Raw genomic sequence first — 27,969 nt, 5'->3', positions numbered from 1 at the left:
AAATCAGCCGTGACAAATGATTTATGCTTGTGTTATGTACAATATCTGCATCGTTGATAGGCTAGGAGGGTGCGGTTCAGAAAGCATGAACCTTTTGGTATTATTTGTACAGGAGGATTCACTTATGCTATTACAAATAAAAAAGATTAAAGTAATATTTTATATAAAAGGAATGTCGAGTTTTTGGGAAAGAGGAGAGCTCGTTAGGTCTTTAAGCCGAGAGGCAAAAATTATTGATGTGTGTGTGTGTGTGTGTGTGTGTGGGTGCGTGTGTGTGTGTGGGTGCGTGTGTGCGTGCGTGCGTGTGTCCAACAGGTGGAGTTCTCCCCCACTCTACAGAAACTGGCTCAGATCGTGAACAACATCAGTTGTCAGCTGATCGGCACCATCTCTGTGTTCAAACGCCTCCCGGACCTCCTCACACGCAGACACTCACAGAGGAAACCTGTACGCTGCATCATAGGTAACAGACCTCACGCGCAGACAGAGGTTAGAGACCCCACTCACCTCGCTGTTCCACGCCTCCCGCCTCCTCCTCCTTGACTCATCCTTATGTTCAGTTCTCTCTATTTTCACTTCTGACCCCTCACCTTTCCTCACCTTTCCTCACCTCACCCCTTCCATCTTTCATTTCTCACTGCTGCTCTTCATCCAGATAATTTCATCTCTTCGTCCTCACCATATCGTCTTTGCTCTCCTACTCTTCATTTGCACTCCACCCCCCCCATCCATTTATCCTCACTCGTCTACACTCCACACTCTTGTTCCCATTTATCCTCACTCCTCTTCACTCCACACTCTTGTTACCATTTTATCCTCCTCCTCTTCATCCACTGCTCCTTCACCCTGACCTCATTCTAACCCCATTCCCCTCCTACCATTGTCTTCATCCTATCCTCATCTGTCCATTTTAAGCAGCTCTCCCGTCAGCTGTCTCCTGGTTTGATTGACAGCAGGTCGTCCACGGGGAGTATCTGGGCTTTGGCTTTAATCAAACAGTCAGGAGATGGTGGACTGGAGCAGGTCAGAGGTAGCCCCTCTCCATAGCTCTGAGTGTGTGTGTGTGTGTGTGTGTGTGTGTGTTTGTCTCCAGCCATATCTCTATCGAGGGGGAATGCTGTTACAGCTCCTGCTGTTAGCTCCTGAAACCCAATCAACATAGTGTAGTTGATCCCTAGTGACACGCGCCGGGCTGTTAAACGTGTTCACTCACGAAAAGCCTTTTCTAACACGTGTAAGTGCCTGTTACAATGTGTCAAAGGTGTGTCAACTCACTGTATTTAACTAGGAGTGTGTGGAAGCATGCAGTCTGTCGTCGAGTGTACAGTTACGGTATGTATCTACCATGTGGTGAGCTTGTGGTAGAAGGTGCCTCTATCCACAGATCTCAGATCAGGTTAACATATTCCAAGTTGCAACCATAACTGTCGTCATTGATTTATCCAGGCATGTCTCATTGAGATAAAAATCTTTGGCAGGTGAGAGGATGGACGGAATACAAAAATATCTGTATCAGTTCAGGGCCTACTCCATATGGAATCTCTGTCTCTCTCTGTCTCTCTGTCTCTCTCTCTCTCTCTCTGTCTGTCTGTCTGTCTGTCTGTCTGTCTCTCTCTCTCTCTCTCTCTCTCTCTCTCTCTCTCTGTCTCTCTCTCTCTCTCTCTCTCTCTGTCTCTCTCTCTCTCTGTCTCTCTGTCTTTCTCTCTCTGTCTCCCTCTCTCTGTCTCTCTCTCTGTCTCTCTCTCTCTCTGTCTCTCTCTCTCTCTCTCTCTGTCTCTCTCTCTCTCTGTCTCTCTCTCTCTCTCTCTCTCTCTCTCTCTGTCTCTCTCTGTCTCTCTCTCTCTCTCTCTCTCTCTCCCCCTCCCTCCCCCAGAGCAGGATCTGGACAATTCAATAATATCTCATCCTAGAAATATAATTTGCTTTGGCCTAGTTGATATGGTTGATTCCCCTTTCTCTCCTTCTCTAAACCCAGAACAAGATGAGGAGATCGGTAAGATTCAGGCAGCGGTAGCAGCAGGAATGACGGCCAACGCAGGCCACCTGCAGGCTTACCTGAAGACCTGGGACAAACACAGAGAGATCTGGGAGATCAACAAGGACCCCTTCATCAGGAGATACCAGCGTCTCAACCCCCCCGTGTCCTCCTTCGACGCCGACATCGCCAGGTTTGACCCTCTAACGGCTAGTGGGGGGGGGGGGTTGCCAGATCTGTGTTTTCTTTAGCTTTAGCGAGCTCTGTTGTTCACTGGAAAGAATTACGGTGGCGTTGGCTAAAATAAGAACAGATCTGGCGAACAGGTCATCTACCTCAACAGGGTTAGAAGTCACAGATCTAGGATCAGCTTGCGCTACAGAACGGACCTTAGATACATAGCCGCGGGAAGATGTTTTGATACAATACCTAATGTGATCAGTAGCCTAAGCCTAGGACAAGATTCAGTAATAGTAGTCACTGCAGGCTAAACTACATTGAAATCAATTTACCAAAATTATATAATTACTCATATCTATACAGAAATAAATAAAATCATTCTCAGCAATAGATTATCATTAGCTTCTTTCAAATCACAAATTTGTTGGCCCATACGCGTAGCAGCCTGTAATTTGGGCTGCTTGCTTGGCAATAGGCCTAGCTGGGGATACATAGTCAGCTGTACAACTGAAGGAATTCAACTGAAACGTATCTTTCACATTTAACCCCAACCTGAAAGGTTCAGGGGGCTGCCTTAATCAACATCCACGGCTCCCAGGGGGTTAACTGCCTTACTCAGGGGTAGAATGACAGATTTTTACTTTGTCAGCTCAGGGATTCGATCCAGCAACCTTTCAGTTACTGGCACAATGCTCTAACAGCCTGCCTAGTGTGATGTCAGTGAAAAGCAATGCATCTATAATATGTGTGAAGATAATGTGTCTTGAGTATCATTTGAAATGTTGAGACAAGAAGAAGGGGTGGGTGGCCAGAATGCGCTCCGTTCCCCAGAATGCACTTAGCTCTCTCCCCCAGTTCTTGCGCATTCACAGTTTTTCATTGTGTTAATTGTTTGACCTTTGATTGCTTATTTTGGATCAATTCCCCATTACATATACTGAGTGTTCAAAACATTAGGAATAACTTGACCTAGACCAGGGGAAAGCTATGATCCCTTATTGATGTCACTTGTTAAATCCACTTCAATCAGTGTAGATCAGCGGTTCCCGAAACTAGAGGTCGCGCCTTGACCCAGGCCGCACCTGACCGTTGCACTCGAGTCATTCCCACGGTGAATGGCTAAGCCTGCTATGCTATGAAACCACACGCTATTGCAGTGACTTTGATATTACCGTCCACAATTGATATGGTGAATGTGTGGGGAGGCAGAGGCACAGAAACTCACATCGATACCTTTAACAGATAACACTGTGAAACTAAGAATTGATGCTGTAGCTAACAATCAAGAGGACACTGACTGAACCACCATTCCATAATGTTTCTTAAATAGATGTTAGCTGCGAGAGCCCGTGCATTGACATTTGTTCGCTATACATGTCTGGGGATGCTATTCACAAGGACATATTGTTCTGTCTCACGATTCCCGAGCCTGAAACGGCACAGGGGATGTTCAGTGTCCTGCGTGGCTATATTGGCGAAAAACAGACTCTATGGGATCAAATGGTGGGCTTTTTGCACAGATGGGGCTCCATCTATCACGGGACGGCGGGCAGGCCTCTACACTCTAGTTATGAATGTGTCTCCCTCTGCCATATGGACTCATTTTATGATACACCCACTGAGCTAGAATGGATACACCGAGAGCAACTGGTGAGCAAAAGAGCTGAGCGCAGAACTCAGAGATGCGCGGCAGGCAACTTCGATTGTTAACTACAGACGATGGACGATGTTCTATTTCACAACGAGGCTTGGTGGTTATAAAGGGGGAGTGTTGGAAAGATGTTTTTAATTGAGAGAAGAACTGTTTGACTTTGTTGACTGTGTAATGAAAAGGAAATGTGTCTCCGTGCCTATGTAACAGACATTTGGGAAACTGAAGGAACTGAGCGCAAGCATGCAGGGTAAATCCAAAAACAATATACAGATGAGAGACCGAATCAGCGAAATCTATTTGACTGTGATCCAGGCTCAGTTGACATGCGGGTAAGTGAAATGGAACAGCTGATGGAGCTGTCATGTGACTGAATGCTGCAGACAGCGCATTCACGTGTCATAATGGAAGAGTTTTTGGTTCCTGACTCAAAGGCTAATACTGTGCCGTCTCCCCCTTAAAACCCATGGTACGCTGATTCAGTGCTCTCGTCTGCATGAAGATAAATATCCATCCAGGTTGGAGGTGACAGGGGAGATGAGGTAGCACACTGTCGGCCACGCCCCCTGACTTTGGGAAGCTCTGACGCGACATGCATCAACCGTCTCATTAGTTGTGGTGAGATCAGGGAAATGATGTCAGACTCATTCGCAATGGACTGTCATAGCCCCACATTAAATGTCTATGATGGTGAGTTGAGAATACAATCAGAAATACTGGTAGAACGTTTTGCAATGGACTGTCATAGCCCCAATTAAAAAAGTCAACATGGGCTGTTATTTACATCATTTCTTTTCACGTGATTGTGGTCGGGAGAATTTCCTGGATATCAAAATGGGGTCGCAGGCCGTAAAGGTTTGGGAACCACTGGTGTAGACGAAGGGGAGGAGACGGGTTAAAGAAGGATTTTTAAGCCTTGTGACAATTGAGACATGGATCGTGTATGTGTGCCATTCAGAGGGGGAATGGGCAAGACAAAAGATGGATGTGCCTTTGAGGGCGGGAATGGTAGTAGGTGCCAGGTGCACCGGTTTGTGTCAAGAACTGCAACGCTGCTTTGTTTTTCACGCTTGACGGTTTCCTGTGTGTATCAAGAATGGTCCACCACCCAAAGGACATCCAGACAACTTGACACAGCTGTGGGAAGCATTAGAGTCAAAATGGGCCAGCATCCCTGTGGAACACTTTCAACACCTTTTAGAGTCCATATCTCAAGGAATTGAGGCTGTTCTGAGGACAAAAGGGGAGGGGGGGTGCAACTCAATATTAGGAAGGTGTTCTTAATGTTTTGTTCACTCAGTGTATGTCACCAGTAGTACATTTACTGTTAATCCTCATCATTTGGTTACATACATTTATGCTAATGAATGGATTAATTAGGCCTACGGGCACGTTGCTACACATGTGAGATACAGGTTTGGGTTTATTTCATACCATTAGTTTAGTTATTTTTTTTTCATTGTATTTTGCTTGGAAAGCTCCATGTGATCATGTGTCTGGTTTCTCTGCCCTCTAAATGTTGACGGAGCACGCGCCCGGAGCACGCTTAGAAGTAGACTAACTGACCTGCTCCGTGCAAATGGTAGAAAGTGCCCGTTTGGGGACGTCTGATTTGTTATTGTCTGAACTCACCACCACTAAGCTGAGCTTCTCAGTCATTTCTTCTTCACCTCATACAGTAAGTCAACGAAGTCCGTTTTTTTATTAAATCCATTGTGAATGATAATAGTTCCTCGCCGTATTTGAAAAATCTTTTCCAACTCTCTCCCCCTCGATAATCACCAGGCTCTGAGGATCCCATATAACCAGTGGAAACGTCATAAAATACCTGAACACATTTCCCATTGCGCAAAATCAGCTGTGTCTGTGCAAAAACAGCTGACTCTGTCCCAAGCTCACTGGCCCGGGACACTCTGAGCGCCTGCAATAGGCTAGTGGCCCAGAATAGGCTACTTGATACAATGTTGCACTTCACTAGCGATAGCTCAAGTCATGACAGATAGAAAAGGGAGGCAGACAGGCGGAGTAGAGAGATGAATGCGATTGAAAGAACCTGCATTTTCAGTTTTTATTCGTCAGCTGTATGTATTTGTACTTAGTTGACAATGGAGGTTATAGGCCTACTGCTACATTGGCCTATACTTTTAGATTGGTATCGTTTAAATTCCCATTTGTATTATTAACCACGTGACAATGATTTTGAGGAACAAAAAGTTTATTATTGAAATGAACCCTTTGCCATGAAACTGGCATGCAGATCGGTAGAAATGGCAGGATCAGTTGTAAACTTCCCCCATCTTGAAACTCACAAACTCACGCGCTGCCTAGGAATAGACCATTGTGAACAGAGCGCACATTTCTTTGTACTGCATAATTACAAAGGCGGTGTGTGAGAGAGAGAGAAATAACGAGAGCGGTGTTGTAACTAAGATTGAGCCTATTAAAACGGAGCACAAATGGTCAGCTATGAGCTCCGTCACGGAGAAAAGCGATCACCTCGATCCAGCACCAGTTGGTGGAATGCGCCACGTGTTGGGCTGCGGCCTGCACTGTGTTGCTTGCCAGACTAGTGGGCTAGTACACCGACGTGTTTGACATGGGCAGGAACAGGCCTGCGAGGGCGAGAGAATGCCATGTTCCGAATTTCATATGGTTCCCATTCCCTTTTTGCCAAGTTTAGAATAGAAGTGGAAGGCTAGTGCTGCTCCAGATCACTTGATATCCACCACAAGAGGGAGAGAAGAGGGGGAGAGAGACTAACTCAACTGTCTATCATACAACAGAGCGCGTGTGACTCCAAACCCCCACAACGGAATAGATCAGAGCATAGCATGAGAGCGCTGCTTACTAAACAGAGCTGAGAGCTCACCGTGCAGAATGGGGCCCATGTTTTTCTCTCTCCCCTACTCCAATCGCATGATCTATTCATATCAATAATGCAACAGATAAATATGTGTAATGGTTTTTTATTGCAACAACACAAATGCAGCACGGTAAGATGGTACCCCTGGTTGTTAAGCACCCCTACTTCCCACGGGTGTGTTTGTATCAAATCAATTCAAACTGTATTTATCACATGCGCCCAATACAACCTTACAGGGAAATGGTTACTTACAAGCCCTTAACAAGCACTGCTTTAAGAAGTGTTAAGTAAAAAATATCAAATAAAAGTTGCAAATAATTAAACAGCACCAGTGCAATAACAATATCGAGACTATATACAGGGGGTACCGGTACAGAATCACCGGTTAGTCGAGGTAATTAAGGTAATATGTACAAGAGGGGTCTGGGTAGCCCTTTGATTAGCTGTTCAGGAGTCTTATGGCTTGCGGGTAGAAGCTGTTAACAAGCCTTTTGGACCTAGACTTGGCACTCCGGTACCGGTTGCCGTGCGGTAGCAGAGAGAATAGTCTATGACTATAGTTTCTGGAATCTTTGACAATTTTTAGGGCCTTCCTCTGACACCGGCTGGTATAGAAGTCCTGGATGGCAGGAAGCTTGGCCCCAGTGATGTACTGGGCCGTACGCAATACCCTCTATAGTGCCTTACGGTCGGAGGTTGCCATACCAGTCAGTGATGCAACCAGCCATGCTCTCGATGGTGCCAGCATCGGGGCGGCAGATAGCCTAGCGGTCAGAGCGTTGGGCCGGTAACCGAAAGGTTGCTAGATTGAATCCCCGAGCTGACGAGGTAAAAATCTGTCTATCTGCCCCTGGACAAGGCAGTTAACTCACTGTTCCTAGTCAGTCATTGTAAATAAGAATTTGTTCTTAGCTGATTTGCCTAGTTAAATAGAAAATCTAGGAGCAGGTTCATTCTACTCCCATGGTAAGGGATAAAGAAGAGAGAGGGTCCCAACCAGACCCAACTGTCCCTGTATCCTCTCTGTTAAACATATACAGTTGAAGTCGGAAGTCTACATACGCCTTAGCCAAATACATTTAAACTGTTTTTCACAATTCCTGACATTTTAATCCAAGTAATAATTCCCTGTCTTAGGTCAGTTAGGATCACCACTTTATTTTTAGAATGTGAAATGTCAGAATAATACTTGAGAGAATTATTTATTTCAGCTTTTTTTTTTTTTATCACATTCCCAGTGGGTCAGAAGTTTACATACACTCAATTAGTATTTGGTAGCATTGTTTACCTTGGGTCAAACATTTTGGGTAGCCTTTCACAAGCTTCCCACAATAAGTTGGGTGAATTTTGGCCCATTCCTCCTGACAGAGATGGTGTAACTGAGTCAGGTTTGTAGGCCTCCTTGCTTGCACATGCTTTTTCAGTTCTGCCCACAAGTGTTCTATAGGATTGAGGTCAGGGCTTTGTGATGGCCACTCCAATAACTTTACTTTGTTGTCCTTAAGCCATTTTGCCACAACTTTGGGACCCATTTGCGACCAAGCTTTAACTTAACTGATGTCTTGAGATGTTGCTTCAATATATCCACATCATTTTCCTTTCTCCTGATGCCATCTATTTTGTGAAGTGCACCAGTCCCTCCTGCAGCAAAGCACCACAACAACATGATGCTGCCACCCCCGTGCTTCACGGGTAGGATGGTGTTCTTCGGCTTGCAAGCCTCCCCCTTTATCCTCCAAACATAACGATGGTCATTATGGCCAAACAGTTCTATTTTTGTTTCATCAGACCAGAGGACATTTCTCCAAAAAGTACGATCTTTGTCCCCATGTGCAGTTGCAAACCGTAGTCTGGCTTTTTTATGGAAGCTTTGGAGCAGTGGCTTCTTCCTTGCTGAGCGGCCTTTCAGGTTATGTCGATATAGGATTCTTTTTACTGTGGATATAGATACTTTGGTACCTGTTTCCTCCAGCATCTTCACAAGGTCCTTTGTTGTTGTTCTGGGATTGATTTACACTTTTCGCACTAAAGTACGTTCATCTCTAGGAGACAGAACGCGTCTCCTTCCTGAGCGGTATGACAGCTGCGTGGTCCCATGGTGTTTATACTTGCATACTATTGTTTGTACAGATGAACGTGGTACCTTCAGGCGTTTTGAAGGTCTTGGCTGATTTCTTCTGATTTCCCCATGATGTCAAGTAAAGACGCACTGAGTTTGGAGGTAGGCCTTGAAATACATCCACAGGTACGCCTCCAATTGGCTCAAATTATGTCAATTAGCCTATCAGAAGCTTCTAAAGCCATGACATCATTTTCTGTTTAAAGGCACAGTCAACTTAGTGCATGTAAACTTCTGACCCACTGGAATTGTGATACAGTGAAATAATCTGTCTGTAAACAATTGTTGGAAAAATGACTTGTGTCATGCACAAAGTAGATGTCCTAACCGACTTGCCAAAACTATTGTTGGTTAACAAGAAATTTGTGGAGTGGTTGAAAAACGGGTTTTAATGACTCCAACCTAAGTGTATGTAAACTTCCGACTTCAACTGTATAGCCTGTCATATGGATGTGCATGGTAAACATGTTGGAGACTAGCGAGAGACAGTGAGATATTGTCTTATGGATTTGTCTGGGACAGTGCGATGTAAATCGTTGGAGAGTCAACACTCCATGTTTGTACACGACACGCTGGTCTGGCTCAGCAGGTTCCTATTGGCCCATGTCAATAGAACAGTCAGACCATGTTGCTCTAATCCTTGTGTGGTCTTGACTTTTGTTTGATGTTAATTCGTTTAGCATTGTATTTGAGTGTTTACTGTATTATACAGATAATTATGTGAGTAAACAAAGTAGAATCTTTCGGTTCCTATTGAAGTCAAAGTATGGTCTTTATCTTGTACATGTACTTACACATGTACATGTACTTACACATATCCCCAACCCCCCCCCCCCTCATCTCACCCCTCTCCTCCCCCAGGTACACGGAGGTGGCCAACAATGTTCAGAAGGAGGAGACGGTGTTGAGTGTTCAGTTTGTGCTGCTGGACTGTGCTCCCCTGAAGTTCAGCCTGGTGCAGCACTGTAACGAGTGGCAGGGCAAGTTCACCCAGCTGCTCAGCCTCATGGCCAGCACCAGGCTCAAAGAGCTGCACGTCTTTCTGCAGGAGAACGCTCTCAGGTGGGTGGGGAAGGTGGGTGGTGGAGGGTGGGGCCGGGAGTGTGTGGGTTCCACTTTATAAAAGGTTCATGAAGAGTTTATGGGCCTTAAAGTTGAAAGTGGACCAGTGTGTCTGGTGGAAAGGCATATGTGCGGCATATAGCTAGATTACAGGCCTTTTGACCTGTGACCTGTCAGAAACGTTTTATCTGCAGACGTCTTCAGAGTCCAGAAGATGTGTACTGTATGTGCTGTGAGTGAATGAAAAGGGTCAATGAACTACTATGTGTGTGTCCAGGCTGAGCCAGCCCCCTCAGTCCCTGGTGGAGCTGGGGGAGAGTCTGAAGCTCCTGGAGACACTACAGGGAGACCTTCAGAAGATTGAGAGTCAGATCCCTCCCATCCACGAACAGTTTGCTATCCTGGAGAAGTACGAGGTCACCGTGGACCAGGCTGTGAGTAGCGCGACGGACGGACGGACGCACACCCACCCAACCCCCACCCCTTGTTTTAACCCCCCCCTTCTCTCTGTCTCTCTCTCTCTCTCTCCCCAGGTCCATGAGATGTTGGAGGCTCTGAACGGGGAGTGGGTGTGGTTCCAACAGGTGGTGATAGACAGTGACATCATGCTGAAGAAACACAAGGACAAGTTCAAGGGCAGCCTCATCTTCTCAGCAGAGGAGTTTAAGAAGAAAATGCAGATTACTGTCCAGACCTTCAGCAGCTCAGGTCATCTGCTAGCACAAACAGCCATACACAGATATCTCACAAACAGCCATACACAGATGTCGCACAAACAGCCATACACAGATGTCGCACAAACAGCCATACACAGACATCTCACAAACAGCCATACACAGATGTCGCACAAACAGCCATACACAGATGTCTCACAAACAGCCATACACAGATGTCTCACAAACAGCCATACACAGATGTCTCACAAACAGCCATACACAGATGTCTCACAAACAGCCATACACAGATGTCTCACAAACAGCCATACACAGATGTCTCACAAACAGCCATACACAGACTGTGTATCAGCAATGGCTACATACTGTACAGTACAGTAGGCTACACACACACAGGTTTGCATGGCAGACTGTATAAGGACATGTTAGTAGCACCATAGGGGTAGTGTGTGTGTGTGGGGAGGGGGGGGGTATCTTGTCTTGGTTGACAATGATCTTCCCAGCTGGTCCATGACATCTCCCCCCAGAGGCCTGGACGACATGTTCTCTGTCTCTCTCCACTTCTGACATCTCCCATTCTGGCTGTGCCATCCTTCGTTGTAGGGAGACTTTTTTCCCTTACTTTTGTTTATTCTCTTATTTTCTGTTTCCATTAAAAATCTGATTGAACTCGCTGTTCCTCCTCCACAGGCAAACAGACACGCACACATGCGCGCTCGTGCGCGCACACGTCTACGACTCGAAACAAGATGCCGTGCCAAACCGTATCAAAGAGGACAAACCTCCTGTCCTACTTTTCTCTTACCTCCCTCTCATCCCTTTGCTCCACTCCCTCCCTCTCTCTCTCTCTCTCTCTCTCTCTCTCTCTCTCTCTCTCTCTTTTCTCTCTCTCTCTCTCTCTCTCTCTCTCTCTTTTCTCTCTCTCTCTCTCTCTCTCTTCTCTCTCTCTCTTCTCTCTCTCTTCTCTCTCTCTCTCATGTGAACACAGAGAGAGGCGTGTGATGTCTCATTGTTTTTGTCATGACAGACTTACATATCCTTCCCATCTCTCCATCTCTCGGCTCTCTCTTACACACTTTGTCTCACCACATCTGAATCTAAAAGTTTTACACTTTCAACACGTCTCGGAATGTGAACCATTCCCCTCCTCACTGTGGGGAAAGTTGTGCACGTTACGTTGTGCACGCTAGAACAGTCAAATTCCTCATATCAAGTTCCACAAAGTCACCTCACTTTGTGTGTTTTCGCAATTCTATCCCACTGTTCTATTCCAGAGCTCCTTGAAGGTTACTTCTCTCACCCCAGCCGTCCCTTCTGCTCAGAACCTGTTGAGAGGAGAATGGGGGGAATGTTTAGAAGGTGAAAACAATGGCTGTGACTGTAGCACTGGAAAGGTTAATGAGGCCAGCAGGCAGACTTTGTTCTCTGCGACATTAGTATTCAGGACCAGACCACCTCCACACACACACACACACACACACACACACACACACACACACACACACACACACACACACACACACACACACACACACACACACACACACACACACACACACACACTACAATAATTGCACAGTACACAGATGCGAGCACACACACCACTTTCTACAATAATAGCACAGTACACACACACACACACACGTACATACACACACAATAATATCCCAGTCAATTGGGTCAGCCACATCATATTCATTCTCTGTGTGAAGGGCACATCACAGTCAAAGAGAAGAAAAATAACTGGTCTGATGGTTTTGCACAGAGACAACAGTCTGTGAATAGTCAATGAATACAGACCATCAAATTATCCCATAGCCTTAGTACGTACCTCAACCCTAGCCTGATCCCAGACCTGTTGAGTCGGCAAGACAACACAAACAAATCTGGGACCAGCACCAGCCCAGTGCAACACGTATAGTATAGAGAACTCTCCAGTCTAGTGAGGATTGTAGAATCAGTTATTCCCTCATTACAACTCCTGTTACTCTACTAGTAGCATCATGGCTGTAACAATAGCAGCAGGCAGTCATCCAGTGAAAAGCCTAATTGAAAGCAGATAAGAGGCTGTGGTACAGTGCTGGTGATGGTGGTGATGGTGGGTCTGTCTGTCTGAAGCTGAAACGTCCTGCCTGAGAGCCTGGGAGTTGGAGTGGGGGTTGGGCCTGGGAGTTGGGCGGGGCCTGGGTGTTGGGCCTGAGTTGGGCAGTGGATGGGGCCTGAATTGGGCTGGGCGTGAGTTGGGCTGGGGCCTGAGAGTTGGGCTGTGGATGGGGATGGGGCCTGAGAGTTGGGCTGGGGATGGAGATGGGGCCTGAGAGTTGGGCTGTGGATGGGGATGGGCCTGAGAGTTGGGATGGGGATGGGGATGGGCCTGAGAGTTGGGATGGGGATGGGGATGGGCCTGAGAGTTGGGCTGGGGATGGGGATGGGCCTGAGAGTTGGGATGGGGATGGGCCTGAGAGTTGGGCTGGGGATGGGGATGGGCCTGAGAGTTGGGCTGTGGATGGGGATGGTGCCTGAGAGTTGGGCTGTGGATGGGGATGGTGCCTGAGAGTTGAGCTGGGGATGGGGATGGGCCTGAGAGTTGGGCTGTGGATGGGGATGGGGCATGAGAGTTGGGCTGTGGATGGGGATGGTGCCTGAGAGTTGGGCTGGGGATGGGGATGGGGCCTGAGAGTTGGGCTGTGGATGGGGATGGGGCCTGAGAGTTGGGCTGGGGCTGGGGCCTGAGAGTTGGGCTGGGGATGGGCCTGAGTTTGGCTGGGGATGGGGCTGGGGCCTGAGAGTTGGGATGGGGATGGGGAAGGGCCTGAGCGTTGGGCTGGTACCTGAGAGTTGGGCTGGGGATAGGAAGGGCCTGAGTGTTGGGCTGGGGATGGGGCTGGGGCTGGGGCCTGAGAGCTGGGATGGGGATGGGGAAGGGCCTGAGAGTTGGGCTGGGGATGGGGAAGGGCCTGAGAGTTGGGCTGGGGAAGGGCCTGAGAGTTGGGATGGGGCTGGGGCCTGAGAGTTGGGGCTGGGGATGGGCCTGAGAGTTGGGGCTGGGGATGGGCCTGAGAGTTGGGGCTGGGATGGGCCTGAGAGTTGGGATGGGGATGGGCCTGAGAGTTGGGATGGGGATGGGCCTGAGAGTTGGGGCTGGGGATGGGCCTGAGAGTTGGGATGGGGATGGGCCTGAGAGTTGGGATGGGGATGGGCCTGAGAGTTGGGATGGGGATGGGCCTGAGAATTGGGATGGGGATGGGGCTGGGCCTGGGGGATGGGAGCTTGGCTGGGGATGTGGCTGGGCCTGAGAGTTGGGATGGGGATGGGCCTGGGAGTTGGGCTGGGGATTGGGCTGGGGCCTGAGTGTTGGGCTCTGGTTATTTGGGGATAGGGCCCCGTCGGAGGGCAGTGTGTGTGGTTGTGGTGAGCGACTAAGCGTGGGCGTAGTCTGGGAAGATTAAGAGGGGGGGGCATGGGAGTTCGGGGGCTTTGTGGGGATCTGGCAGGGGCCGCCTGGGGGACCTGGGACCCCAACCAACCCGCTTTCCTCTTTCTCATACTCTCACAGGGTACAAAAGGGGTTCACTCCTCTCTCTCTTTCCCCCTCTCTCTCAACCTCCCTCCTGCTCTTTATTTATCTCTCCCCTCTTTCCCCCTCTCTCTCAACCTCCCTCCTGCTCTTTATTTTATCTCTCCCCTCTTTCCCCCTCTCTCTCAACCTCCCTCCTGCTCTTTATTTTATCTCTCCCCTCTTTCCCCCTCTCTCTCAACCTCCCTCCTGCTCTTTATTTTATCTCTCCCCTCTTTCCCCCTCTCTCTCAACCTCCCTCCTGCTCTTTATTTATCTCTCCCCTCTTTCCCCCTCTCTCTCAACCTCCCTCCTGCTCTTTATTTTATCTCTCCCCTCTTTCCCCCTCTCTCTCAACCTCCCTCCTGCTCTTTATTTTATCTCTCCCCTCTTTCCCCCTCTCTCTCAACCTCCCTCCTGCTCTTTATTTTATCTCTCCCCTCTTTCCCCCTCTCTCTCAACCTCCCTCCTGCTCTTTATTTTATCTCTCCCCTCTTTCCCCCTCTCTCTCAACCTCCCTCCTGCTCTTTATTTTATCTCTCCCCTCTTTCCCCCTCTCTCTCAACCTCCCTCCTGCTCTTTATTTTATCTCTCCCCTCTTTCCCCCTCTCTCTCGTCCCCCCCTGATGCTCTTTATTTTATCTCTCCCCTCTTTCCCCCTCTCTCTCGTCCCCCCCTGATGCTCTTTATTTTCCTCTTCTTATCTGACCTCTCCCTCTTCATCCATCCCTTCCTCAGGGGGTTAAGTCGTGACACACTGACCTCTGGGCTCAAGCTGTGAAACAACATGAATGACGCAGAGGGAGAAACACTTCTTCTCTATTTCCCCTACCACACGCTGTTGCGTTAAACAGGACAGATTACCATCGCTGATACAATCACACCGTTTCTCTACTGTGAAATCAGCTCAAGGTTACTACATACAGTATTATACATTGTCACGCTTACTGCTGTTGAATTAACAGCTCTGCTTACTGTTTGCATGTACCGGTATCTCTCGCGTGTGTGCAGTTGCGTGTCTGTACTGTGCTGTGTATATATGCAAAGTATACACATTACAAGGTATCACGTATACATGTATGTACTGTGCGTGTACCGTACTGCAGGTCCGTTTGGTAGTGGGGTGACGTGCGAGTTGGCTCTGGAGAAGGTAGCAGCGCTGAGAGGCCAGCTGGACACGCTGAAGGAGGAGGAGGGAACCATACGCCACGGCCTGGGCATCTTCAAGCTTGAACAGCCGTGCTCTAAAGACGTACAGACCCTGGAGAAGGTAGCCCACCTACCCATAACCCCAACCCACGGCCTGGGCATCTTCAGTATAGAAGAACCGTACGACGAGCGGGGTGCTATGGTCGCGCATTTTGGGGCAGCGGGTAGCCTAGAGGTTAGAGCGTTGGACTAGTAACCGAAAGGTTGCCAGATCAAATCCTCGAGCTGACGAGGTAAAAAAAATCTGTCGTTCTGCCCCTGAACAAGGCAGTTAAACCCACTGTTCCCTGGTAGGCCGTCATTGTAAGTAAGAATTTGTTCTTAACTGACTTGCCTAGTAAAATAAAATGACATAGGTGAGGGGACAAGGGTTTTCCCCCGTTCACTCAATGTAGAGAGTAAGGAGGATGTTTTGGGGTTCATTTGTAAGCCCCCCCCCACCATCTGAAGTCATAACGTAGGCTTGTGGTAGGATGCGCATTGCGCTGTAAAGGGGATGTGTGTATGTTCTGTGTTGTGTTGTAGGACCTAGACTACCTGCAGCAGGTGTGGGAGATCACCCAGCAGTGGGATGCCCACTGGGATGAGTGGAAGGCGGGTCAGTTTGTCACTCTGCAGACAGAGAGCATGGAGAACACCGCCCAGGCCATGTTCAAGAAACTACACAAACTCAGCAGGGAACTCAAGGTCAGTGTCTTATCTACCACAGCTACAGTAGGGATGGTTCTACTCTACCATCTATGTAGGGATGGTTCTACTCTATGTTCTATCCAATGATTTGCTCTGGATTGCTGAAGCTATGTCTTGCCCATTGAGAGGCTTTGAAGCCGCAGGTCGGCCATATTGGCATTCCCCAGTAAGAGCAATCCTCAGAATGAATTGAATTCTACAGTATTTCAATAGTTGGGACAGTAACATTAGTACTCTGTAAAAAAAATATATATACTTTAAGGACATTTTAAAATAATTGTTCTTTTTTATTTATGTTGAGCTCACGTAATATCATTTAAAAGTAGGCATTAAGGTGTCTGCAATAGAAGAAACATGTCGAATGCAGATGTTCATAAATTGGGTCAAATGTGGAAGACACAGTAGAATGCATTCAGTTGTACCACTTACTAGGTTTCCTTAAATACATTTCTATAGCTTCCCACATCTTTTTAAAAAACATTTTTTTTTTTACAATGGAGGAGCAGTACCAAGATGGCTGTTCATTGGCTGTTATTCATCCAGGGTTTATACACATCGTTGGTACTCTGCATGGTACTGGGCACCTGTACTTTTCCCTCGTGCGCTAAATAGGTCCCTTGCATTTGTTGCGCAATTTTGGTAATGAAGTGGACTTTGTATTTTGTTATGTAACTTTTGTTGTTGTTGTTGTTGTGTGTCTGCAGGATAAGCAGTGGGAGATAGTGGACTTCTCTAAGAACAGGATTGACCAGTTCAAGAGAACCATCCCTCTCATCTCTGACCTGAGGAACCCAGCCATGAGGGACAGGTCAGGCCAGGAGAGAGTAATATGTCCTGCTGACGATCCTCAGTACTGTGTAGAAGTCCACTTACGTTCTCATACACAAACAGTGTAGTCCTCCCATAGCACTCGTTCTCCTTCACTTTACTTTCGAACCTCAAATGCACTACAGCAGTTAGGAGAAGATTGTCTGTTAAATGACTCAAATGTAAATGTAGGTAAACCCACCCTCCGTCGTTCTCCCCCCAAGGTTGTGCTTCTCTGTAGAATAATGTTCAAAACTCAGCAGGGTTTTCTACAATATGTCTATACGGTATGTCTATACGGTATGTCTATACGGTATGTCTATACGGTATGTCTATACAGTATGTCTATACGGTATGTCTATACGGTATGTCTATACGGTATGTCTATAAAGTATGTCTATACGGTATGTCTATACGGTATGTCTATACGGTATGTCTATACGGTATGTCTATAAAGTATGTCTATACGGTATGTCTATACGGTATGTCTATACGGTATGTCTATAAAGTATGTCTATACGGTGGATGGTGGACGGTATGTCTATACCTACCTGTGGATTTCTAAGCCTTCGGCTCTTCTCCAATTCTTCCCCAGTGTTTTTTCTCCAACCCTTCCCCAGTTTCTATCCTCACACCGAGCCAAGGCGGCTGGCGCCAGTCCCTGCCTGGACAATTGTAAACGCTCACTGGGCTCCCCCCCCCCAAAAAAAAAAAATATTCACTCACTTTCCTGGAGGTTCTACAGGTCATCAGTTCCTCCTAAAGCTTTCAGTCCTAGTCGCGACTTCACTTCCTCCCATCAGCCCCCTCCCCACCATCTGATTGGTTGTGGCGTTCCCAAAACAATGTTCCCCACTTCCCATCTATCCAGCTTGATCCGGAATGTTTTGACAAGGAACCTAATGACAGGGAGGGAGATTTCCGAGATAACGTTGTGGCCTATCGGCAGTGATGTAACCATCTGAAAGATCCTTTCTGACTGGGCCGCGCTCTGGGGAATAGAAGAAAATAAACAGAGGATTACTGACGGAGAGAGAGGGGAAAAAAAGCGGAAAAAGAGAAAAGGCAGAAAGAGAAAACACATTTTCCGTTGCACTCTACCAGGTCCCAGGGTGCACAGCGGCGCAGCTAGACTCCATGGGGGCGGATAGAGAGAGAGAGAGAGAGAGAGAGAGAGAGAGAGAGATCAGAGTGCAAGATGGTGGGGTTGGGTTGTGTGCCTGGTCTGTAGTTAAGGAAGGGCGGGTGTCTTGTGGTTAAAGTCAAGTGGGGCTAAGGTACCGTGGTGCTGTGGGTAACTAGGGGGTTTCCTAGTGAGAGGAATCCAAGCTGTGATTAAATGGCAGAACATAGCCAGAGGCTGACTTCGGGCACATATTCCTTATCTATCCTCTTCCTCCTTCTCCCTCCTCCTCTTCCATTAATACTCCTCCTTCAATGTGTCAATATTGTCAATCACACTCAGGTTATAGGACTGCATCCATAATGTCCAGTTAGATGATGGTACCAGACCCTCCATGTTTTTAAGTGTAAGCCTCACTTCACACAGACACGAGTGAATCCAACAGGTTGAGTACAACAAGGTAGAAGTACCCAACTTGATAGGAACATTGGACGTTTGTCTGTGCTATGATCCCACAAGTGATCCAAGAAAATCACGTCACACATCAAACATTGGTAAATCTGGTCAAGTATTTTTTTAAATGTTTTAATCAGTATGACGTTACACCATTGCATAACGCTAATAACAACTGACAAGACAGCAAACCAGACAGCACCTTTCAACTTTATATCAGTGGTTGGAATATTAAACAATAAATACAAATATATAAATAATAAATAATTAAAAAATCTTAATAAAAACTCCCAATGACCTGGTGACTGTCTGTGACTGTTGTTGCTAGGCACTGGAAGCAGATCTGCCACGAGGTTCAGCGGTCGTTTGACCACACCAGTCCAGAATTCACCCTGGAGAGGATCGTGGCCCTGGGCCTCGAGCAGCACGCTGACAAGATCTCGGAGATATCCGGAGCCGCCAGCAAAGAGCTCTCCATAGAACAGGTCCGTTTCAGACCCTTCTCCTTTACACTCTCTCTCTCTCTCTCCCTTTTCTCATTTTCTCTCTCGCCTTCCCTTCCTCTCTCTCCTCCTCTCTACCTACCTCCTCTCTCGCACACCTACTGTACAGGGTTAACAGCAAAGCGTAGTCTTTTCAATAGCACGTTAATCATGGACTCCCAGTCCCTGCATCTCTCAACACATGCCTCTAGGGGTCTGAGGGTTCAGTCATCGGAGCCTTTTGCTTTGGTTATAAGGGTCAAAGGTCTAAATGTAATTAGTCACTCCTGATCCTGGAAGTCTTTAGGGAGTGTAATGGCTCCTCATCTGTGATCACAGCATATCCAAGCATTCAGTAAGGTCAGTGTAGTGTTAGAATGATGAATGGCCCACAGGTGCAGTGTACATCTGCTCTTATAACCAGGGTTGTTGGGATCAATTCCATTTCTATTAAGTCAATTTGTGACTGAATTGAAATTACATTGACCCCAAAACTGATTATCCCCCCCCCCCTCCTCCTCCCCAAGTACAGTCTTAACTAAGAACCATAAGGGTTTAGCCTGGTCCCAGATCTGTTCGTGCTATGTAAGCATCTCTGAGGGTCTATTTCGCTACCCCTCTATCTCTCTCTCTCTCTCTCTCTTCCCCCCTCTTTCTCTCTCTTTCCCTCCCCTCGCCTTAGCAGCCTTTAACCCTATAAATTCCCAAACACAGTGCTCCTCTGTCACAGAGGTTACATCAACACAGATATAGTGTGTGAATACCGCCGGCCACAAGGGAACAGAGGCGTTTGAAATAGCGCCCTTGCCCTCCCTCCAAGCCCCCCTAACCCCTCTAGCCCCTCAAACCCCAACGCGGTTCATTGATAAGTCATGGAGGAGGAGAGGAAGAGAAGAAAGAGAGAGCGAGCGAGAGAGAGAGTCAGTGAGAGGACCATGGCCATGTAAGGCCTCTCACTGGAGGTGCCTGCCAAGATCAATGGTTTCCTGTCTTAAGAGCTGCTTCAAGCTGCTGCTGATTCAGAAATCATCATATAAGAAGGGGTGCAGATCAGATCACCCGCAGCACACGCACACACACAGTCGCATACACAGACACACACACACACACACACAGTCGCATACACAGACACACACACACACACACAGTCGCATACACAGACACACACACACACAGTCGCATACACACACACACACGCCCCCTCCGGCCCATCTCTGTTCCGTCTGTTAACAATAGCATTCAAACGTCGATTTTTTTCTTCTCCTTCCAGTCGCTGGAGGGCATCGCCATGACATGGGAAGAGACTTCCCTGGACATCGCACCTTACAAAGACAAGGGCCACCACAGGCTGAGGTAAGTCAGTCTGCCCCCTGCAGGGGAGGGAAAGAGGGGTCAAAGGTCACAGAGTTGAAGGTCAGGGGTCAGAGAGAGGCATGTTACCTCAGTAACAAGGCCTCAAGGAAAAGGTGACTTGCCACTTGGCGTTTCGCCGAGCTGAACTGAAAATCCTCCCCTTTGTGAAACTCAGGGCTCGACATTCAGGGCTGCCCGCTGGCCCGGCAACATCTGCCGAGCTCACCGGGACAGCTAATCAAATTTTCATATGGCCCACTTAAGTCAGTACATTTTCAAACTCCAAGACAAAAAAAACAATTATATTTCCATTTAATCCACAGTCTTTCCACTTGTTATCAACCAGCATTTGGTTTCCAAGGCTACATCGTGGATACTCGCGCCAGACCTGTCTCAGCGAAGGCAGGAAGCTCATCAGTTGTGCATTCAAAAGGACCTTCACCTGCTTTTCAGTCTTTTTTCATATCAGACACAGCGCTGACATTATTTATTTATTTATGTTACCCCCTTTTTTCTCACCAATTTCATGGTATCCAATTGGTAGTATTTAGAGTCTGGGATATAAGTAATGGTTAGCCCATTGTGGTCAACCAGGGCTCTCCAACCCTGTTCCTGGAGAGCTACCGTCCTGTAAGTTTTCACTCCAACCCTGATCTAACACCCCTGATTCTAATAATTTGCTGATACGCTGAATCAGGTTATTTACAACTGGGTTTGGAGAGAGAACCTACAGGAGGGTAGCGCTCCAGGAACAGGGTTAAAAAGCCCTGTGGTAAACAATGCAGAGGAGCAACCCCATGCTTCAGCCATGTAGCCACCATGCTGCACCAGACAGGTGATCATGCTTCAGCCATGTAGCCACCATGCTGCATCAGACAGGTGATCATGCTTCCGCCATGTAGCCACCATGCTGCATCAGACAGGTGATCATGCTTCAGCCATGTAGCCACCATGCTGCATCAGACAGGTGATCATGCTTCAGCCATGTAGCCACCATGCTGCATCAATGCTGCATCCATGCTGCATCAGACAGGTGATCATACTTCAGCCATGTAGCCACCATGCTGCATCAGACAGGTGATCATGCTTCAGCCATGTAGCCACTATGCTGCACCAGACAGGTGATCATGCTTCAGCCATGTAGCCACCATGCTGCATCAGACAGGTGATCATGCTTCAGCCATGTAGCCACCATGCTGCACCAGACAGGTGATCATGCTTCAGCCATGTAGCCAACATGCTGCACCAGACAGGTGATCATGCTTCAGCTATGTAGCCACCATGCTGCATCAGACAGGTGATCATGCTTCAGCCATGTAGCCACTATGCTGCATCAGACAGGTGATCATGCTTCAGCCATGTAGCCACTATGCTGCACCAGACAGGTGATCATGCTTCAGCCATGTAGCCACCATGCTGCATCAGACAGGTGATCATGCTTCAGCCATGTAGCCACCATGCTGCACCAGACAGGTGATCATGCTTCAGCCATGTAGCCAACATGCTGCACCAGACAGGTGATCATGCTTCAGCTATGTAGCCACCATGCTGCATCAGACAGGTGATCATGCTTCAGCCATGTAGCCACTATGCTGCATCAGACAGGTGATCATGCTTCAGCCATGTAGCCACTATGCTGCATCAGACAGGTGATCATGCTTCAGCCATGTAGCCACTATGCTGCACCAGACAGGTGATCATGCTTCAGCCATGTAGCCACCATGCTGCATCAGACAGGTGATCATGCTTCAGCCATGTAGCCACCATGCTGCACCAGACAGGTGATCATGCTTCAGCCATGTAGCCAACATGCTGCACCAGACAGGTGATCATGCTTCAGCTATGTAGCCACCATGCTGCATCAGACAGGTGATCATGCTTCAGCCATGTAGCCACCATGCTGCATCAGACAGGTGATAATGCTTCAGCCATGTAGCCACCATGCTGCATCAGACAGGTGATCATGCTTCAGCCATGTAGCCACCATGCTGCATCAGACAGGTGATCATTCTTCAGCCATGTAGCCACCATGCTGCATCAGACAGGTGATCATGCTTCCGCCATGTAGCCACCATGCTGCATCAGACAGGTGATCATGCTTCAGCCATGTAGCCACCATGCTGCACCAGACAGGTGATCATTCTTCAGCCATGTAGCCACCATGCTGCATCAGACAGGTGATCATGCTTCCGCCATGTAGCCACCATGCTGCATCAGACAGGTGATCATGCTTCAGCCATGTAGCCACCATGCTGCATCAGACAGGTGATCATGCTTCAGCCATGTAGCCACCATGCTGCATCAGACAGGTGATCATGCTTCCGCCATGTAGCCACCATGCTGCATCAGACAGGTGATCATGCTTCCGCCATGTAGCCACTATGCTGCATCAGACAGGTGATCATGCTTCAGCCATGTAGCCACTATGCTGCACCAGACAGGTGATCATGCTTCAGCCATGTAGCCACCATGCTGCATCAGACAGGTGATCATGCTTCAGCCATGTAGCCACCATGCTGCACCAGACAGGTGATCATGCTTCAGCCATGTAGCCAACATGCTGCACCAGACAGGTGATCATGCTTCAGCTATGTAGCCACCATGCTGCATCAGACAGGTGATCATGCTTCAGCCATGTAGCCACCATGCTGCATCAGACAGGTGATCATGCTTCAGCCATGTAGCCACCATGCTGCATCAGACAGGTGATCATGCTTATTGTTAAAATAGCACACCTGCCTGTTAATATGGACCGAACTTTCTTTACTGTGATCGTGGCCCAGACCAGTAATTTTCTAATTCAGGCCAATAGTCACTTGGTACTGGCCCAGTGTGCCACTGGTAAATTGACCTGAATGTCAAGCCCTAAAATGTACCTTTAAAGACTTTCTTTTTGGGATACGGTTACTGACAACAACCTTTGGATGCAGTTAGTTTGGCACAGGATGATGTAGCTTGTTGTGGCTTGTCTGAAACAAAAAGGAGAGATGCCTGCTCAGTGGTCCACCAGCTGAACACCTCCCTCAACAAGCAGGCAGGGGCTTTGGTGAGCATTAGCCAGATCAAAATGACTCATTCTACATGCAGTATAAAACCCTTCAAATGCATGGCTTTTCCCAGAACACACACAGTACACACGCGCTGGGTCTCAAAGGATTAAATTAGTGGGTTAAATTCAGAATTAGAACCTACTCACGGCTCTGTATGTTCACAGAGCAGGACATTAAAACACGCACAGACGGACACACGTTAGCAGGATAGCAGGACATAAACAAGGACACAGTCTCAGTGTGGCTCCATCTACCCAGCAGCAGCTCATTATATCCCTACCCTCAAGTCACAGATTTGTCCTTAATTGGAAAGTTGTCCTAATTGACTTTACCTATTTTATGGATTAGAGGGTTTCGACACCCAGCCTAATTGAACCATAACTTCCACGTGTTCCCAGTCAGTGAGGATGGTAATTGGCTGATTGGGGATGTGTTGTGGAGTTGTTTTTCTCTATCAGATGTCGTTATGAACAGCATGCATATTACACAGTAGCCTAATATTGGAATGAATCTAACTAGAACAATGCGAAAACAACCACCACAACAGAAATAAACAAGAGAACGTGTTGTTTCAGGATGCAAGGCCTTAGGTCTGTTCTAGTGTGTCTGTGTGTGTAGATGTATTAATTATTCTAACATTGTTATTGTATTAGTCCGGTGTTGCAGTGTGGTATTCAGTCACATTTCCTGGCCTCAAGGCAGAGACAACAGAGCGAAAGAACGAGGCGAAGAGGGAGCCCAGCTAGCACAAAATGTTTTTCTTAGAGCTTGGTGAGAGAGTGGTTGAGAGTGGGTTTTGCATACAACCTTCCCACAACTTTCTGGGAATGGTGCAGGATAGTCGCTTGGTTTTTAGAACATTCTCAGCACATTTAAGGAACTTGACCCCCCCCACCTAAAGGTTCACACGTGGTTACATTCAGGTGTGTTGGCCATGCCCACCAATTGCCCACCAACCTGATCTTAATGAGTGCTCGTTTACTTTGAAATGGGGCCTGTTTGAGTAGAATAAAATGAGCAGCTTTGTATGCATAGAAAAGCATGTCATGCTGGTTTTGAATCTCACGGATGCCGTGCCTCAGTAAAAACAATGTGTTTGAATGAGTAATGCCTAAGCAAGTGAAATTCCCCGTGTCCTTTCTGCGCTTCGAGTTACAAAAAAGTTCACCTAAAAATAGGCCAGCAGTGTTATTAAATGTCTTATTGGAGCATTCTGGGAAAGGTATTCAAAAACCTAGACATTTCGCTATTAGAGTGTTAAGAAAACGTACAATTAATAACCATAAAACTTTCACAACATTCACAGTAAAACATCCCAACTGTAAAGGAACCAAAGTAAAACGTTCTCAAAACCTCCCTGCAACCTAAAAACAACCGTTCCCAGAACAGTCTGGAATATCTTGAAACCAAAAAACACGCTCTCATCAATTATACCTAAGATGAGATACAGAGCTTAGAGACACAGACTTAGAGACTCATTTATAACCCGTGGATCTATAATATAATGTCCCTCTAAATGGCTTATCAATGACAGGTCAATCAGTGGCACATTACTGTAGCTCGACTGCAGACAGCTTTAACATATCCAGAGGTAGCTTGTGACATTTGTTGAAGAGCCAGTACAATTGAAACTGAAAACATTGTTGCGTAAGTAGTCTAGACTAGATACTCAGTCACCAACAGTGTGCAGAAAAACAGGCCAAAAACACTGGGAAAGGAATGCTTTTTCATTATTAGGGTTGAAATGTTTCTTTGGCACTATTCTCAGGGTTTTCCTTTCTCACCCTCCATTTGTTGTATGTATGACGATGTTTGTAGGCCCTGATACTTTTGATTGCTTTGTATGTGTGTTGTGTGAGAATGTTTGATGTGTAGGTCACACTTTGTATTCATTAGTGTAGCATGTTTCTGGGTATGTGTGTATATCTACCAGGGTTGTATTCATTAGTGTAGCATGTTTCTGTGTAAATCTACCAGGGTTGTATTCATTAGTGTAGCATGTTTCTGGGTATGTGTGTATATCTACCAGGGTTGTATTCATTAGTGTAGCATGTTTCTGTGTAAATCTACCAGGGTTGTATTCATTAGTGTAGCATGTTTCTGTGTATATCTACCAGGGTTGTATTCATTAGTGTAGCATGTTTCTGTGTAAATCTACCAGGGTTATATTCATTAGTGTAGCATGTTTCTGTGTAAATCTACCAGGGTTGTATTCATTAGTGTAGCATGTTTCTGGGTATGTGTGTATATCTACCAGGGTTGTATTCATTAGTGTAGCATGTTTCTGTGTATGTCTACCAGGGTTGTATTCATTAGTGTAGCATGTTTCTGTGTATGTCTACCAGGGTTGTATTCATTAGTGTAGCATGTTTCTGGGTATGTGTGTATATCTACCAGGGTTGTATTCATTAGTGTAGCATGTTTCTGTGTATGTCTACCAGGGTTGTATTCATTAGTGTAGCATGTTTCTGTGTAAATCTACCAGGGTTGTATTCATTAGTGTAGCATGTTTCTGGGTATGTGTGTATGTCTACCAGGGTTGTATTCATTAGTGTAGCATGTTTCTGGGTATGTGTGTATGTCTACCAGGGTTGTATTCATTAGTGTAGCATGTTTCTGTGTATGTGTGTATATCTACCAGGGTTGTATTCATTAGTGTAGCATGTTTCTGTGTATGTCTACCAGGGTTGTATTCATTAGTGTAGCATGTTTCTGTGTATGTCTACCAGGGTTGTAATCATTAGTGTAGCATGTTTCTGTGTAAATCTACCAGGGTTGTATTCATTAGTGTAGCATGTTTCTGGGTATGTGTGTATATCTACCAGGGTTGTATTCATTAGTGTAGCATGTTTCTGTGTATGTCTACCAGGGTTGTATTCGTTAGTGTAGCATGTTTCTGGGTATGTGTGTATGTCTACCAGGGTTGTATTCATTAGTGTAGCATGTTTCTGTGTATGTCTACCAGGATTGTATTCGTTAGTGTAGCATGTTTCTGGGTATGTGTGTATATCTACCAGGGTTGTATTCGTTAGTGTAGCATGTTTCTGTGTATATCTACCAGGGTTGTATTCATTAGTGTAGCATGTTTCTGTGTATGTCTACCAGGGTTGTATTCATTAGTGTAGCATGTTTCTGGGTATGTGTGTATGTCTACCAGGGTTGTATTCGTTAGTGTAGCATGTTTCTGGGTATGTGTGTATATCTACCAGGGTTGTATTCATTAGTGTAGCATGTTTCTGTGTATGTCTACCAGGGTTGTATTCATTAGTGTAGCATGTTTCTGTGTATGTCTACCAGGGTTGTATTCATTAGTGTAGCATGTTTCTGGGTATGTGTGTATATCTACCAGGGTTGTATTCATTAGTGTAGCATGTTTCTGTGTATGTCTACCAGGGTTGTATTCATTAGTGTAGCATGTTTCTGTGTAAATCTACCAGGGTTGTATTCATTAGTGTAGCATGTTTCTGGGTATGTGTGTATGTCTACCAGGGTTGTATTCATTAGTGTAGCATGTTTCTGGGTATGTGTGTATGTCTACCAGGGTTGTATTCATTAGTGTAGCATGTTTCTGTGTATGTGTGTATATCTACCAGGGTTGTATTCATTAGTGTAGCATGTTTCTGTGTATGTCTACCAGGGTTGTATTCATTAGTGTAGCATGTTTCTGTGTATGTCTACCAGGGTTGTAATCATTAGTGTAGCATGTTTCTGTGTAAATCTACCAGGGTTGTATTCATTAGTGTAGCATGTTTCTGGGTATGTGTGTATATCTACCAGGGTTGTATTCATTAGTGTAGCATGTTTCTGTGTATGTCTACCAGGGTTGTATTCGTTAGTGTAGCATGTTTCTGGGTATGTGTGTATGTCTACCAGGGTTGTATTCATTAGTGTAGCATGTTTCTGTGTATGTCTACCAGGATTGTATTCGTTAGTGTAGCATGTTTCTGGGTATGTGTGTATATCTACCAGGGTTGTATTCGTTAGTGTAGCATGTTTCTGTGTATATCTACCAGGGTTGTATTCATTAGTGTAGCATGTTTCTGTGTATGTCTACCAGGGTTGTATTCATTAGTGTAGCATGTTTCTGGGTATGTGTGTATGTCTACCAGGGTTGTATTCGTTAGTGTAGCATGTTTCTGTGTATGTCTACCAGGGTTGTATTCGTTAGTGTAGCATGTTTCTGGGTATGTGTGTATATCTACCAGGGTTGTATTCATTAGTGTAGCATGTTTCTGTGTATGTGTGTATGTCTACCAGGGTTGTATTCATTAGTGTAGCATGTTTCTGTGTATGTCTACCAGGGTTGTATTCGTTAGTGTAGCATGTTTCTGGGTATGTGTGTATATCTACCAGGGTTGTATTCATTAGTGTAGCATGTTTCTGTGTATATCTACCAGGGTTGTATTCATTAGTGTAGCATGTTTCTGTGTAAATCTACCAGGGTTGTTTTCATTAGTGTAGCATGTTTCTGTGTAAATCTACCAGGGTTGTATTCATTAGTGTAGCATGTTTCTGTGTATGTGTGTATATCTACCAGGGTTGTATTCATTAGTGTAGCATGTTTCTGTGTATATCTACCAGGGTTGTATTCATTAGTGTAGCATGTTTCTGTGTATGTCTACCAGGGTTGTATTCATTAGTGTAGCATGTTTCTGTGTATATCTACCAGGGTTGTATTCATTAGTGTAGCATGTTTCTGTGTATATCTACCAGGGTTGTATT

General features: G+C 46.4%; 1 protein-coding gene across 1 annotated transcript in view; it reads left to right on the top strand.

The window, feature by feature from the left end:
• Nucleotides 1-27,969, top strand: part of dnah2 (dynein, axonemal, heavy chain 2) — a 249,711-nt gene that overhangs the window by 63,518 nt on the left and 158,224 nt on the right. Inside the window, 10 exon segments of the mRNA XM_031831350.1 lie at nt 316-463; nt 1,976-2,168; nt 9,650-9,850; nt 10,128-10,284; nt 10,384-10,558; nt 15,187-15,350; nt 15,815-15,976; nt 16,684-16,787; nt 18,691-18,847; nt 20,115-20,197. Of these exon segments, the coding sequence (XP_031687210.1) occupies nt 316-463; nt 1,976-2,168; nt 9,650-9,850; nt 10,128-10,284; nt 10,384-10,558; nt 15,187-15,350; nt 15,815-15,976; nt 16,684-16,787; nt 18,691-18,847; nt 20,115-20,197 (1,544 nt within the window).

This window comes from Oncorhynchus kisutch, linkage group LG9 (assembly GCF_002021735.2).
Source record: "Oncorhynchus kisutch isolate 150728-3 linkage group LG9, Okis_V2, whole genome shotgun sequence".
In the NCBI taxonomy this organism is placed as follows: Eukaryota; Metazoa; Chordata; class Actinopteri; order Salmoniformes; family Salmonidae; genus Oncorhynchus; species Oncorhynchus kisutch.
Note: the sequence above shows the minus strand (reverse complement) of the source record. Positions and strands in the feature narration are given on the sequence as shown.